Below are 17,074 nucleotides of genomic sequence, written 5' to 3' on the forward strand. Positions count from 1 at the left end.
ATAGATTCAGAAACCAAAAGAAAATATTGACAAAAGATTTCAAAGCAGTGTCTTATTCATGGCCTTGCTCTGAAACTGCAACACTAGAAAATGCACACATGGATTGGCTGATTATGACAGTGGTCCCAGCTCACCTTTAGTTGCCACCATGCAGGTCTTCAGCTGCTCCCCTTATTTCCAAGGACAGTCACTATTTCTGGGCATGCTTTCAGCTGAACTGGCACCTAAACCCATGATCTGGGAAACGAGATTATATATGTGAAAGTGGTGAGCTATCCAGTAATTATTGCTGCCAGTGACATCCCGTAATGTCTTCTCTAAAATATATATTTCTTTTCATTCTAAAGGGAAAAAACACCTGATGTGTTCTGATGGGCTAAAGATTCTGAGTGGTGATTCTGATTGCTGACTGTGTTTTTATTAGGGTGGGAAGTTGGCACATTTGCACTGGAAAACTTAAAATCACAATCATTTTGCTTTTTGTTTTAATCATAGTTTTCCATATAGAGTAAACACTTAGTAATACTGGTTGGTTGCATGGATAATTGAAAAAGAAAAGTTGGAGTCTATCCATTTGTAGTGGTCTAATCACTTTTCTCAAACACAGAACATGCACATTTATCAATCAGAGTGCAGATAAGGATGTTCAATGAGGAAAAAAAAGGCTAATTCACTCAGGAAATACAAATAGTTTATTTATTTTTTTACAGACAATGAGAGAAGAGTGGAAAACTGAACAAGTACATCAGTGCCTTCTATACTGTGTTCCATGCAGCTTTGAACCCCTTTCATACTCACTTTCTCCTTTCAGCACCCTGTAAGACAGGTGGCAGTTGACCTCCATGTTCTGCCATTTCTCTTAGAGGATTCCATTTACAGACAAGGAATATAAAAGCACTGTAACCCCACCAAATTTAAATTTTCTTTATGGCCCCAGAAGCTGCTACAAAGTTGGTTCAAGCTTGCTCATTCTGGCTTTGTCTTAAGGCAGGCATCCCCAAACTTTTTACACAGGGAGCCAGTTCAGTGTCCCTCAGACCGTTGGAGGACCAGACTATAAAAAAAAAAAAACTATGGCCCTGGCTGGTTGGCTCAGCGGTAGAGCGTCGGCCTGCTGTGCAGAAGTCCCGGGTTCAATTCCCAGCCAGTGCACACAGGAGAAGCACCCATCTGCTTCTCCACCCCTCCCCCTCTCCTTCCTCTCTGTTTCTCTCTTCCCCTCCCGCAGCCGAGGCTCCATTGGAGCAAAGATGGCCCGGGCGCTGGGGATGGCTCCTTGCCCTCTGCCCCAGGCGCTAAGGTGGCTCTGGTCTCGGCAGAGCGACGCCCCCTGGTGGGCGTGCCGGGTGGATACCGGTCTGGCACATGCGGGAGTCTGTCTGTCTCTCCCCATTTCTAGCTTCAGAAAAATACAAAAAAAAAAACACAAACTATGAACAAATCCCTATGCACACTGCACATATCTTATTTTAAAGTAAAAAAACAAAATGGGAACAAAAACAATATTTAAAATAAAGAACAAGTAAATTTAAATCAACAAACTGACCAGTATTTTAATGGGAACTATGGGTCTGGCTCCATATTTGTCACTGCTAGCCATAACAAGTGATATGACATGCTTCTGGAGCTGTGACGCATGCATCCCGCATCACCGGAAGTCGTACTGTATGTGAGCAACGCCGTGCTTTGCAGCGCCGCCATATACAGTACTCACTGACCACCAATGAAAGAGGTGCCCCTTCCAGAAGTGTGGCAGGGGCCAGATTAATGGCCTCGGGGCTGCATGCGGCCCGCGGGCCATAGTTTGGGGACCCGTCTTAAGGCATGTGCCTTACAAAAGAATATCGCCAAAGCCTCCTGGGACATTACTAATAGGGTCCAAATCTGACATTATTTGTGTGTATTTGGGGGGGAATCCACTTTCTGAAATAGTGAGAATTCAAACAAAGTGCAGCCTTATAGACCACACTTATCACCTCAAACTACTTCTGACACCATTTCCTAGAGAAGACATGTGGCATACTCAGGGACAAACTCCAGTATTATTTCCATTCCAGAATACACCTCATTTTAAGTCTTCAAAAGAGGCATGGGAAAGCCCACTGGGTTAATGGCCTGTCCAAATGAGATCTGGTACTGCAGCAGAAATGAACCAGCAGCGCTGACTCTCAACATGTCTTACAGGTTTCTGCCTAGAAATCAAATCGATTTTGTTCCAGAGAAGACATTTTCTTCATTAAAAAATTTAGGAGAATTGTAAGTACCATTGTCCACTAGGAAAACATGATCGCTTCTTCCAAGATGATAAATTTAACAGACTAGGGAGACTGCTTTTTCACTGGTAGCAATCAAAATCCTGCAGACTTCTGGGTATTCAAGATTCATAAAGAAACCAACATTAACCTGAAGTCAGATGCAAAGCAAAATTATAAAGTGAGCTTGGCCCTGGCTGGTTGGCTCACTAGTAGAGCATCAGCTAGTAGAGCATCTGGCATGTGGATGTCCCAGGTTTGATTCCCAGTCAGCGCATATAGAAGCACCCATCTGCTTCTCTACCACTCCCCCTCTTGATTTGCTCTCTCTCTCTCTCTCTCTCTTTCTCTCCCCCTCTTGCAGCCATGACTTAATTTGAGTGAGTTGGCCTTGGGCATTGAGGACAGCTCCATGTCCTCTGCCTTAGGCTCTAAAAAAAGCTCAGTTGCTGAGCAACAGAGTAAAGCTCCAGATGGGCAGAGCATCACCCCCTAGTGGGCATGCTGGGTGGATCCCGGTCGGCACACATGCAGGAGTCTGTCTCTCTGACTCCCCTTCTCTCACTGAATTGAATTTAAAAAAGAAAGAAAGAAAGAAAGAAAGAAAGAAAGAAAGAAAGAAAGAAAGAAAGAAAGAAAGAAAGAAAGAAAAGAAAATGAGCTTACTGTGGATTTAGCCTACTCTAATCTCCTTGCCGGTTTTTTCTAGGTGATTTCATGTACATGTGTGCTCAGGAGTAAGTGAATTTTCATGGCTTCTTACACCCATGGAACATTATCTCTAATAGCTAAAGTATAGCTAATTGTCAGTAAATGCTTGCTGAAGGAATAACTAACAAAAATATTAACTAATTATAACTAAACTAAGGAATGAAGGTGTTTGTTATTCCTTGATAAATGATGACTTCTACAGCAGAGGAAGCAAATACTGAAGTTGAGAACGAGGCTCAGGTTCACTGAAAAGTATTCAGAGAGTTCATGGAACTAGTTCCTTTGAAACATATGTTTTGTAGATCTAGGCCTTTTCAAAAGCAGCTGTCTTGCCATTAATTCATTGTCACCTGCATAACTATGTAACATTGGAAGTTAAAATTATGTTATATTACCAATAGTGGAAATTAAGGCAGAGAGCTCCTCCCTCTGATCTGAAGTCTAAAATTGAAAATGAACTTTTTAAATTAACCTCTGCCCCCCATTCATTATACCTTCTTTTGACATCTAGAAAGGACTAGGAAAAATAACTCAGTAAGAGTAATTTGAAAAATAATTCAAGAATAATTAAGATACTGTACTTCAATCTAATTCATAAATATTATAAGCCTGGACTCTACTCTGGAAAATACGCCTTGAAAAGTATTCACAGCCTTCCCATTTTGTCTGCACGTGCTTCTCCAGGCCCCGTCCTCTCCGTCACTTTATCTCCAGCTACGTTGAACCACTCTCTGACCCTTGATGAGTTGACTTGTGAGCATCAGTTTTTCTGATCCTGTTTATGTAACCCTCTGCTGAAAAACTGCTCTCCTTTTGTTTCACCCATGAAAATCATCCAGCTTTGTTCAGACACTTCCTAATTTCCCAGGCCAGGTTTGAGGACTTCTTCCTCTGTTTCTTGTCTGTACTTCTGCAATAGCACGTGTTTCATTCTTTCCTCACTTGATAGTTGAGCTGCTTGCTCCAACTGTAAGCTTCTTTAGAGAAAGAGCTAAGCTGAGTTATTGGTAGCTCCCACACACCCATCAGCAGCTCCAAAGCATCAAAAAATAGATAAAAATCTTTTATTTGATTCTTAAGCAATTTCACATCTGTTTTGCTTTTATCATCTCTGGCTCAGAGGGTATTTTGGTCTCTTAAAGATTCATAATTCCTTCTGATCCTGACAAATCTTTTTCCTCACTCTGCAGAAACACTTCCCTATGACTCTTTCTGGATCAGACAGTCCTGTTATATTTAGTTCTAAATTCTTTAATTCCTTTAAAAAATAGTATCATAAAAGAATTAATGAAAAATTGTGAACTTACCTATTCAAGATTATCTGGGCAGATATAGTGAATACAAAAATGTTATCTTAGCTGGAATGTAAAATAAGTAGAAGGTATGAGTGTTAACCTCAGAAAGCTAATAATATAGTTGAGTAAACAAGAGATTACATATAAGAACCAAGTAGGATCACACAAAAAAAGTGAGTGATCAAAGTGCACAAAGAGTACCTAAAACAGAGGAGATGAATCAAAGTAAATTATTGGAGCCCAGTTGGGAACGTGTTGGAAAGAGTCTGACAGGAAATACCAGACAGGAACTGAATGGGCAAAATGTCACATGTCTAGAAGTGATGGAAAGCATATCCATTTGGCTGACTCTCACAGCCTGGTTGCGTAACAAGTTATCAGGTTGGTTAAATTGAATCATATTCTCTATTACGTCAAGTAGGATGATGAAACTTGTGAGGGGTAATAACCAGGTCACTTATTTCCAGTGTAATTGCTTTGGGTTTTTACTATCACCAACAGGGACCTCTCTAGCAATATGATAACAGAGCTACCAGCCCACATTTTTAAAGACCTGAAGCTTCTACAAAAACTGTAAGTTCTTCTTACAACTGTCATCAGATTTAAATGGGAACATCTTAAGCTTCAAAAATAATAACATCCTGATTCTTTTTTTCTTCTTTCCTTTAATGGTACAAAAGGAACCTGTCGTCCAATTCCCTCTTGTATCTCCACAAGAACCAGTTTGAAAGTCTTAAACAACTTCAGTCTCTGTAAGTGAAATATGACATGTGTTAGTTTAGTGGATGTACTTCACTTAAAAACACAACTGGTTCATATGGGAAAATCTAATCGGACAGTTTTCGTAGAGAATTAAATTTTCAACTACTTTGTTACTAAACCTTTGGTGAAGAACAAATTGTGGAAGACTCACTGCCTTTTCTCTTTCCTCCAGCAGTCCACTTGCTATCAGTCTACAGGGCATACTTTTTACTTTTCAATCATTGAAGGAAAAAAATTATCCCACAATGATGAAGATTTAGACAATTAATTTTGTTTAGTATTTTAAATTTTCAAGAATATTAGGCTACAAATCATATCAAGAACTCGACCAGTCATCCTTTGTTCTTACACATACTGTACTATCCAATCTTACCTAAAGCCTTTCTTCATTTACTTCAAAAGACCAAGACTTAATGTCACTTTTTATTCTTGTTAAGTAGCTTTCTACTGAAATGATGCAAGATCTAAGTTATCTCATCACAGGTGTTAGTGAGCACCCACTGGTGTAAAGGACTTGGTTATTGCTCTCAAGAAGCTAGAATATTAAAAACCAAAAAATGTCAATAATACATTGTTCTTAAATATAAGAACAGACAGAATGTGTATAAAAGGACTCTTCCTTTCACTCACCACATACTGAATTCTGAAAAGCAAAATATCAAGTTACCACATCATGCCTTTCTGAAAAGTCAAAGTCATAACTATTTACTTCAACTTTTCTTTCTCTGTTTCTTTTCTTTCTTTGTCTCATTTATTTTTTCTAAAGATACATTTACATATTTATTTCACATTCATTGGCCACCAACTTATATTTATAGCATTTGCTTGGCATAAGGCACTCAAGATATAGTGATTTTGGCTATTTTAGAAACTATAAACTCTTAGTCAAATAATTACACTATTGATGCAAAGCAAAACTGTGATCCAGGAGAAAACTAGAGAGCAAAAGAAAGAAGAGGGGAAACTCTTTCAAAAGTACTCAGCATTGCCTGCAGGAGATACCCTGAGAAGGCTCAGTACCATCATTGCTCCACTAAACTTTGTTTCTGGTGGCCAAAGAGCAAAGTGATTCTTCTGCAAAGGACTCACTGGGCAAAGGAAGACTTAAAACTACATCAAGAAGTCCTTATTCAGATTAGTCAGAAAGAAATGGGGTGAGAATCAAACATCTTTCACAGTAACTTTTACAAGTAAAAGGCTACTGTCATTTTAGCTTGTCCTCTCTCCAACTATGGTTCCTGAAAGAGACACATTCCCTGCATACATGCCTTTCAAAGAGGTCTTCAAAGAACTCTGTATTGAAGAAGCATCTGGATAAATGAGGAGTACAAGGGTTATCATTGGAGCCTTCTTAAGGACACCTTCTGGGGCTGGAAGAATTAAAGGATTCTGCTTCCCACGCTTGTCTTAGAAAACAATTATCTTGAATTGGAACTCCTTTTATTGCTTCCCTGCTTTCCCCCATAAAGACATATAAGCCAGAAAAAATGACTGTATTTAAATCCAGATTCTCACAAACTCACTAAATGGTGTTTGCTGGTTGGGCATAGCAGCTCCTGTCAGAACTCCTCTAACTCACATCACAGTTTCTAAAATCAAACCATCAAACCCATTCATAATCACACAAATCACCACTGCTGTTTTTAAATCAAAGAAATGAATTGAAGTGTTGTACTAGAATACAGTTTTGCATAGGAAGTGATAAAATGAGCTCCGACGTACAGGAGGCATAAAGAGAAATGGCAATTTTCTAAGATAGCTTACTGTGAAATTCTCATCCTACTTTGAATTGGTAGCATAGGGTTTTGAAGAGTGATATTTAGGATGTGACAAAGAAGGTAGTTACTAAAAAGTGAAACCCTGAAAACATGAAACCTGTTGTGTCTGTTTTCCAGAGACCTGGCAAGGATAGAGATTCCAAATATAAACACACGCATGTTTCAGCCCATGAGGAATCTTTCTCACATGTATGTATGTATGAAAGAATGGAGAAGACCGCATGGTGGAATGTCACAGGTGTTCTAGTGCAAACTGTCTCATGTGTCACTGCAATGTGTTTTTGTACAAGAAAAAAGTCTTTTTATTGAGAACGTTTTAATTTTGTCACCTTTGGTCCCTGTTCAAATAGAATTCAATATTATGATGTGCCGACATGAATGACACTTCTCCCTGGAAACACGCTGTTTATCCAATTGAGGCCCAATGAGAGATCAGGGTACCAGAGTGCCACACATTACACAAGACGAAGTCACTGGCTCAATGGTACTCAGGAGACCTGGGAACATTAATTCACCTCTCATGAATGAGCAGTCGGCTGCTCTAAGATTTGAGCCCTTAGGAAGAAAGGTGCTTATATAAATTCCAGGTGTTGATACTGTTACTATGTGCACTTCAGAATGGAGGTAATTAATCTTTATAAGTAGTTTTTGATAAGTCACTTGAATATATTTGACTAAAAGTGCACTGTGTAAGTTGTATTAATATATGTGTTTATGACATGATTATTTCTCCATCGACCGTGTAATCTCTGTGTTCATGATTTCAAAAATTAACTGTTGCTATCTACAACAATAGGGAGAATTCAAAGTAAGCTTACAAGTTGGGTGCAGCAAGTGCCTGAAATGGTTGGTGTGGAGGCACTCTCCTGGGAAAACATTTCGTTTGTGTCTGTGCTGTAGGTGTGATTACTAAAGGAAACTGTTTGATGCATGCCCATGTGGTTTCCACAATTTCTCTTATGTGGCACCAGTAGAGACATATTTAAGGAGGCTCTCATTTCCTTGTTGCAGGTAGAATGTGAAATCTTAGAATAGAGAGTTTCAACCTTTTTAGAACTCAGTAGAGAGCCTTCGGTTGAGGTCAGCAGGACCCAACAACTAACAGAAAATGTGTTAACTTAGGTCCCTTACTAAGTGGCTCAGTTCTTCTTCCAATGTCCTTGTCCACACTTACTGAGACACTTCCACTCCATGTCCCACTCTCTACTACCACCAGTGCCACAGTCACAGTGGGAGGGGAAGCTGAGTCATGACAGACACTAGCTGATTCTACCTGAAGACAGTGGACATAATTTACAAAAAACTGAGAGGTCAAGTGAATGCCCCAGGAAGGAGGGGAAAACAAGAGAATTATAAGTCAAGTTCCCTTAACTGGGTAGATGATATCAGGAAAAGAGATTGAAAGCTGCTCGGGAGCAGGGATTGCCTCCAATTTTTCTACCTGACATCCCAGCACTAAATTATGCGTCATTTATGAACTCATCTAGGAAGTATGCCAGCCACTCTTCTAGACCTGAGCACATAGGATGACCAGGAGAAACAAGTGTCTGCTCCATGGAGTGTTCAGGTAGCTTTAGGAAACGGAAAACAAGCATGTAAACAAGTAGCTAATAAATGCTCTGAAGACAAGTACGGCAAGTTGAAGGGATAGAGAGAGAGACGTCAATGGTCCACAGAGAAGTCAGAATGATGTGACATTCATTCTAGCAGACCTTAATGGAGGGAGGGAGCAGCACTGAATATATGAGGAAAGAAAGAAGAATTTTCTAAGCAGAGGGAATAGAAACAGCATTATACAGAAAAGGGGTATAACTGGTTGCCTGAGGATGAGTGGAAGCCTGGTGTGTCTGGGTGGAGTGAGGCAGGAAGTAAAAGAGGAAGGGAGATCTGGGTAGCCGGGGTCCCATCACGGGAGACCCAGCATCTGTGGCAAAGTCAAGCTTTGTTTAACATGCTGGTCTACTAACTGGATGAGAAAGGAAATGAAAAGAATTAGAAGAAAAGAGATAACCTAAGAGAGGTAGCAAAAAATTCAAACAGAATGACTTTTATGGAAGAAAATCCTAAACACACAAGTTTGGGGAATGGCAATACACCAGACGACCTTTCCAATTAAAACACGTGACCATCCCACACACTTGGATCATAAATAGATCAATCACAAACCTATGTTTTCCTCTAGAAATTAAGTCTTTTCAGTCCCTGGGAAGACATCTGTGTTTCAGGCAGCTGCTCTTCCTCCTAGCTCCAGAGAAACTGAGTTTTCCTGGTTTTCTGGTCTCAGACCCTCCCTCCGGCCAGGGACATGAGGCTAGTTGAAATGAGTATATTTAAAACTAAGGGCAAGACAAGAAAGTTTTTAGTGAGCTACCATAGGTCCTTTGTATCCCAAACCCAAACCCCTGAATGTTTTCTCAAGACCCGTTTTAATGTTTATTTTACTGATTTTAGAGAGAGAGAAAGGAAGAGACAGTATGTTCCTGTGTGTGCCCTGATTGGGGCTTAAACCAGCAAACTCTGCATTTTGAGAAAATGGTCTAACCAGCTGAACTATCCAGCTAGGTCAACAATCTACTTTTATAACACCTAGAGAAGAATCCAACATGATGGGGACTTCACATTCTCATGTCCTGCCCTGACTCACCTCAGACAAGCCACGAAATTTCTATGTTCTCTAGGTTCATTTTTAAAAGTAGCACCCTGCCTAGAGTAACATGTAGAACTACTAAATTGCATAATCTCTGTTAAACAAAAACAAATAGACCTGGTGAAGGTGCACATCAAACAGAGCTGCAGCCCTGATGGGATTGCAACTGTGTCATTGCAATAGAGTAACTCTTTTTTTCCCTTTGACTTTAGTTATTTCAAAAACTTTCGATACTGCTCCTATGCTCCCCATGTCCGAATATGTATGCCCTCGACTGACGGCATTTCTTCATTTGAGGACCTCTTGGCTAACAATATCCTCAGAATCTGTGTCTGGGTTATAGCTTTCATAACCTGCTTTGGAAACCTTTTTGTCATTGGCATGAGATCTTTCATTAAAGCTGAAAACACGACTCACGCTATGTCCATCAAAATTCTTTGTTGTAAGTATGCTTCTTTTTGCATAGATCGAAGATATCATCTGTGATCTGTAAACTAGATCTATACTGGCCTTCAACCAATGGAATTTAATATAAAGTATATATGTCAGGCAATAATTTTAAAGTAAGATAGTGCTATTATCTTTGGCTGCTCTGTTCTAGATTGGATGAGTTTTCAGGAATCTAGTACCCACTTCTGGGGCTTATGTCTTGGAAATGGGATAACAGGGAGCCGAAGAATAAAGGGATGAATTCTGGAGTACAAGTTGTGAGTTAAAAAATGAAACTTTGTTTAACCCTCAATTACAATAACACCCATGTCCATGTAAGTCAAGCCCAGGAAATTATTCTTTTTAATAATTATGTAAGCAATACTCACTTACTCTTCAAAAACTAGCTCCCTCCAACTACCCTCACCACCTTTTTTTTTTAATTATGAAACTAAGACACAGTGTGGTACTTAGAAGTATTATGCCTTTTGAAATCCATTGGCTTCTAGATACTCTTGTGGGTGTTCATATTAGTTCATTTAATAGAGAATGAAGGAAGTAGACCTAATCAGAAAACTAACACAGAAGTGGTGGAAGCCACCACCATACCCTTTATCCATTTCTTAATAGGTGCAGATTGCCTGATGGGCATTTATTTGTTCTTCATTGGCTTTTTTGATATAAAATACCGTGGGCAATACCAGAAGTATGCATTGCTGTGGATGGAGAGTTTACAGTGCCGCCTTATGGGTGTCCTGGCCATGCTGTCTACCGAAGTCTCTGTCCTGCTGCTGACATACTTGACTGTGGAGAAGTTTCTGGTCATTGTCTTTCCCTTCAGTAACATCCGTCCTGGAAAACGGCAGACTTCAGTCATCCTCATTGGCATCTGGATTGTGGGATTTTTAATAGCAGTGATTCCATTTTGGAAGGAGGATTATTTTGGAAACTTTTATGGAAAAAATGGAGTATGTTTCCCACTTTATTATGACCAAACCGAATATATTGGAAGCAAAAGGTATTCTCTTGGAATTTTTCTAGGTAAATGATATTTTTCATTTTCTAGACAAATGTAATTTTGACAGAAATACCATAAATTTTAGGAAATGCATGTTTATTCATATCAGAAAGTAAATGAATATAGACAAGGCTATGTCTCTTCTTTTAAAAAGTTCTTACTGTGTATTTACAGAATTTTTCCTATTGAACTTTTTATTATTATAGAGACTTAGCATGAAAAAAAATACCGTACTGTCAGGATCTCTGATGGTATTTTTATTATCTCTCAGACCTTGGATGTCATATTCTTATGCAGGGATTATGAGCTGAAGGAATTCTAGGTCACTTGGTTGCTCTCTCACTCTACCAAATAACTTGAGATCATTTTTTTACAGTCTAGATATGAGTTAAATAAATAATAAAAATAAAATTCTGGAAACTCACTTACAGGAGATTATCTGAGTGGAAATTCCAGGAAGGTTTATTGCCTTTGGTAAATGCTGCTCAAACGTTAACATCATAAGGATGTTTCATAAAACTCTTCGTCTTTTCATTTTTTCAGTGCCCCCTGCTTTTTAAGAAAGGAAGGCCATATCTTCTGTTACAAATGAAGGAGAAGCTTAGACCTTTAAGGTTCAAAACCTTTTTAATCATCTACTAGGTATCTCCAGTGCTTAAAATTAAGGCCATCTTCATGTCCTCTAGTTAGGGCAGTATTATCATTCTAATTTCCTCTTCTCATCTTTTCCTCCCATCTAACTGGTCAATGAGCTCTACTGTCCTTTCTTTTCAAAATATGCCTCTGCTTTCTATTTCTTCTAGTGTCTCAACCCACTGCTACCTCCTTTCTTTAGAAACCTTACTACCTGATCCCTGAATTACATTACCCGTGACTGATCTTTTGTCCTCTGAGCCCTTCTCTCCTATTCATGGGGTCACTACCACTGAACTCCCTGGGGACTGAAAGACTTGTGTATGTCTCTGCTCAGAGGATTTTGATGACACCTTGCTTCCACCAAGATCAAGTGTAAATTAGTTACTTAAAGCTCATCTCAAAATGTCCCTAGCTACAGTTCCCAGCTCTTCTCTTCTTCCTCTGAAAAAAATAAAGCACCCTATTTGCACCATTTTAATAATACTCCTTACATACTACCCTGTTTTATAGCTATTTATTTTCATGACTATGACCTTCCTAGGATAATGTAAGCTGTTCCAAGCATATGTGCATTTCATAGAGAGCTTCTCACACACACACACACACACACACACACACAATGTTATGTTACCTTATGTTACTTTATGTTACATTCATTGGTCCAGTATGAGTTCATGAAGCACTTATTACAGGCCAAGCACTGTTTTGGGCACTGAAGGTACAACAGACCTCTAGCCAGAAAGGAGGGTGGAGACAAGTAAACACATTTTCATGTTAGAGGCTGACAAATGCATGAAGAAGTAGTGCAACATGTGCTAGGACCCCAGATCTGGGTGCCAGGGAGGCTTCCCAATGGAAATGAACCCAAACTAAAGCCCATAGAAGGAGGTATTAGCTATGAGAAAACAGATGTTGTAGTCAGAAAAAGGCAAGACTTAGAGGCCCAAAGCCAGGGAATGGGCCAAGATGGAGGTCAAAAGAAGTTTCAATCTTATCTATAAGGTGTCGGGGTTAGTCAAAAGGGCTTTGGCACCTGTGGTATATTCTGGATAGATAAAAAGATAGTAACTCTCTGTCTGTCTGTCTCTCTCTCTCTCTCTCTCTGAGAGGAGCCCTCGAGCCCTTTATCAGCTTAAAGACATAATAAAAACATACAATTTTTTAAATTTAATTTTACATTTTAGAATAAATTAGATATAGACAGAGTTTCAAGGATAGCACAATTTCCCTATACCCATCACTCAGTTCCCCTGAAGATAACACCTCACATGCTTATGGTGCCCCCAGAACACACACTTTGGTCCTTTCTGTAAGTCTGTTTTCAGCGTGTTCAGAATGTGTACCAGAGGACTATCTTTAACAGTCATTTTATTTTATTCTCAACTTTCTAACAAAAGGCCTAAGATAAATCAATCTCAAAAAATTCTTTCATATGGTTTTATGAGACTCCATAAACAATGAAAAGTTTTGAATAAAAACAACATCTTGAATTTAGAGTATTTTCCCCTAGACTTCAACAGTCTTCCATACAATTTTAAGTCAGATGAACATATTTTAACAACTTTGATATTATATGCAAATTTTACATTCATCACAAGTATAAGTCACTCTTGTGACTCAAAGTGTCAAGGTGACTAAGAAGTTGGCATATAGGATAATGATGTAAAGTGAGAATCTTCTGAATATATTAAACTCCAAAAGAATAATTCATATAGTTGAATTTTAATTATTTTCTTAAAACAAGTCTACAAGATTTTGAAATTTAGTTTAAATGACTATAAGCAATCTGAAGAAAAGTAAACAAAAAATTAATTTTTGTTCTATGCATTATTTTTTTATTTAATACCAAAAAGCATGAAGAATAATGTTTCTGAGGCTACTATCTTCTTTCTATACCAAGGTTATCTTACTCATATTTATAAGATAATAGGTCATCCTTATTCTTTGAGTTATACATAAGATTACAGTAACCCCTTAAGGCTTTGAATTTTCAGGGAGCTAACAACAAAAATAGCTTTTTCCTGCCTTGAACAACAAACACTTGCCTCATTATACCGAAATCTGAATTTCAGAAGTCTGGAATTCTTTAGAAATGGTTTATGTATTTGAAATTTCTTTCTGACCTGGAAAACCTGATTCCTTTAGTTTATTCTAGCTTATAACCTTGAACTCAGGGTTTCAGATGAATACCACTGAACTGATACCAAAGAGTGCTTCTTGGAGGTGAGGGGAAGAGACACCATGTCAGATGTCTCAGAAAAACGGTATTTTCACTGCAGACGTTTACTCCTTAGGTGCTAAAAATTGTGCTTTTCCCAACAGGTGTGAACTTGCTGGCTTTTCTCATCATTGTCCTATCCTACGGTATTATGTTCTGTTCCATTCAAAAAACGGCCTTGCAGACTTCAGAAGTAAGGAACCACATTGGAAGAGAGGTGGCTGTTGCAAACCGTTTCTTTTTTATTGTGTTCTCTGATGCCATCTGCTGGATCCCCGTGTTTGTGATTAAAATTCTTTCCCTCTTCCGAGTGGAAATACCAGGTCAGTCCCTCCTCCCATTCCCAAGTTCATAGTGCCTTACAAAGCTCCATAAATGCCCCATAAATACCTACAATTTCAATGCAAACAGTTATTATTTTTCTCAGTGTTTCATACTCAGTGTTCTAAGACAATCTAGACAAGGATAATAAAGAACAGAAGTGAGAAAAACAAAGTCTTAGTGTCTTGCTTTAACCTGAGCAAGATAATGGTTCTTGACCAAGAGTATACATAAAAAATCAAAATATTCATGCCCAGGTTATACACTAAGCCTTGGAATTTAGTCCATAGGGGCTGTGGCCTCTACAGGGGTGTTTTAGACAAGGCTCCCTGTGATTCTGACGCACACATCCCTGACTAAGAACCACAGTCTATGTCACGGTCCTGGCCAGTGGTCATCACACTGGGCTCTTGGAGCATTAGGTGGTCCGTGGGAGGCCAGGTTCCTGGCTCACTCCCCTACTTCAGCTGGAGAAAATAACCTCTCATTGATTATAACTGTACTTGAAGCTTGTCCTGGGACCTAGAAATTATACCAAGCTAGGGGCCACCTAAAACTTTAGCCCAACTCTCTGAAACAGTTTTGAGATCATATTCAAGTCATTGCTTCAGCCTTTTGCAAATCTACTAGGAGAGTTTATCCAGAGAAGAAATTGTTTCTTATGCATCTTGGCATCTCAGTGTCAAGTTTGTGGTTGACATGTCAGAAGCCCTGATAAAAGAGTGATGACTGTACAAGCAACAATTTTTGTCCCTCTGGCATGTGCACAAAATCCTGAAAGACCTTCTCAAATGCCTGACTGCAAAAAGGACACATGTCATTTCACAGAATCCTCTCAACAAGTGAACTTAGTCCCACAGCAGGACATAGCTGTCCTCGAGCCATGGGAGAGTTGGGAGTGAAGATTAGGATGACTAGTTGGGGGCCTCTGCAGGATGGCAAGGGCAAAAGCCACAAGAATATATGAGCTCACTCAGGCAAAGTCAGTTGTATGCCAAGAATAGAGTGAATTTACTATTCCTGGTGACAGATGGGGACATTGATGAGCAGTCTCCAGTATATCACAACTTCCTGAACATTTCAATTATATCCTAACATTTCAAACTCAACAAGACTGAAATGTCCTATGTTTGCCATTGCTCATGGAATAAAGTCCACATGCTGAGATTAGCATTAAGACTGGAGACTTCACATGGGTGGTGAACACATGATACAATGTACAAGTAATGTATTATAGAATTGCACACATAAACCTATGTAATTTTATTAACCAATACCACCCCCAATAAATTCAGTTTTTTAAAAAAGACTTTATTTCCACTTGCTCCACCTTCATATATTCTGTGATCCAGGTCCATTAGAATAATTTCTTTGGATTTTTTTCCCCTGAACTTTTTTTATGCCTTGCTTTTGTGAAGCTGTTCCTTCCACCCAGATTATACTTTCCACCTGTAAGATTCTTGCCTACAAAATCTCCTTCTCATCCTTCAAGGTTTAAGCCAGGCACTCCCTCTTCCACGGCACCATTCTAGACCTCTCCTAACCCATCCCACCTACTCCACTGGTGAAATATCCATTCAATTTTGTTTACAACTCACTTATTAGCCTCATATGAACTGCCTCATAGCAGCATTATTATTTTCATGTATCCATGAGGAAGGATCATGCCTTGTTCATTTTTTTCACAGTATTTTAACATAGTATTATTAAATAAATGCCTTTTGACTAAAGATGCTCAGTGAGTCCCTAGTTTCTCCTTATAGAGAACTTTGTGTGGTATCTTCTCCTAGTATATTCTATGAGCATTTGTAAGGCTTCACACAAAAGAAATTCACAAAGTTTGGAGATGTGCTGGGTTTTGTTTTTCAAATCGTCAGACTCCCTTCTGAATAGGACACATGGAATATGAGGGCAAAACAGTCTCCCGAACTGAGCTAAGACCAAAGTCCGATCTGACCCTGGACCAGATGTCTCCTGAACACTGTTCTACTGATTACAAACTTTCTTCACTTTCAAATTTTCCTAAAGAAAGGCAAGAAAAACAAGAAAAACACATTATACATAGTTTATGAAATGTTTTCACATATTTCCTCTCATTTAGCCTTACAACAACCTACAAGGTAGTTACTGAAATTCAGAAAAGTTAAATGATAGAGAGCTACTTCTAATTTATGGCTCTTATACTCTTCTGACAAAGAGATTTTCAATTTGGTGAGAGAGAACTTAAATGAATGAGGTAGCCCACTTAGAAGTAGCATGGACCACAAAATGTTATGAAAACATTATGAAAAACTTCTGTTTTCCACACTTTGTTTTCTTTTACAGGCACAATCACTTCCTGGGTAGTCATTTTTTTCCTGCCAGTAAATAGCGCCCTGAACCCAATCCTCTACACACTCACAACCAGCTTATTCAAGGACAAATTGAAACAGCTGCTACACAGGCACCGAAGGAAATCAATTTTCCAAACTAAAAAAAAAAGTTTATCTACATCCATTGTGTGAACAGATGACTCCTCCTCCCTTAAACTCGGGGTTTTGAACAAAATAACTGTTGGGAACAGTATAACAAAACAAATATCTTAGTAATGGTTGGGGATCACTGGACTTCCAATGGACTACCTACTCAAAAGTGCTGCATTTGGAAGACGACTCTGCAATGCTTTTTATCTTTACCAATGGCAAACCCTCCTGCATGGAGGACACAGTAGAATGACTCTGGTGCTGTGCCCAGTGGCAGCCATACTATCTATAAACTGTGAGAAGAACTACTCCAAGTCTTTCTCCCTTTCCATTCTGGAAGCAACAAAGAGAATCCAGGTACAGAAGGCTGACATGCACTTGGTTTCCATCTGGTCAACACTCACATGTTGGCACTGCACTCTCTGCTTTTAAATTGAGTTGCACTGTCCATAAAATAAAAAACATTGCCAATATCTAATTTCAGTGTGGCCAGAATAACATACACCTAACATCTATCTGCTTGCTTTTTCAATAAAATAATCAGT

At 39.0% G+C, this 17,074-nt stretch overlaps 1 protein-coding gene across 1 annotated transcript in view; it reads left to right on the top strand.

The window, feature by feature from the left end:
• The window catches only part of RXFP2 (relaxin family peptide receptor 2), a 42,315-nt gene extending 25,663 nt beyond the window's left edge, over positions 1-16,652 (top strand). The window contains 8 exon segments of the mRNA XM_066363468.1: positions 2,185-2,256; positions 4,760-4,831; positions 4,939-5,010; positions 6,916-6,987; positions 9,658-9,887; positions 10,505-10,915; positions 13,851-14,069; positions 16,393-16,652. Of these exon segments, the coding sequence (XP_066219565.1) occupies positions 2,185-2,256; positions 4,760-4,831; positions 4,939-5,010; positions 6,916-6,987; positions 9,658-9,887; positions 10,505-10,915; positions 13,851-14,069; positions 16,393-16,652 (1,408 nt within the window).
• The last annotated feature ends 422 nt before the right edge of the window (positions 16,653-17,074 follow it).

This window comes from Saccopteryx leptura, chromosome 2, assembly GCF_036850995.1.
Source record: "Saccopteryx leptura isolate mSacLep1 chromosome 2, mSacLep1_pri_phased_curated, whole genome shotgun sequence".
Taxonomy (NCBI): Eukaryota; Metazoa; Chordata; class Mammalia; order Chiroptera; family Emballonuridae; genus Saccopteryx; species Saccopteryx leptura.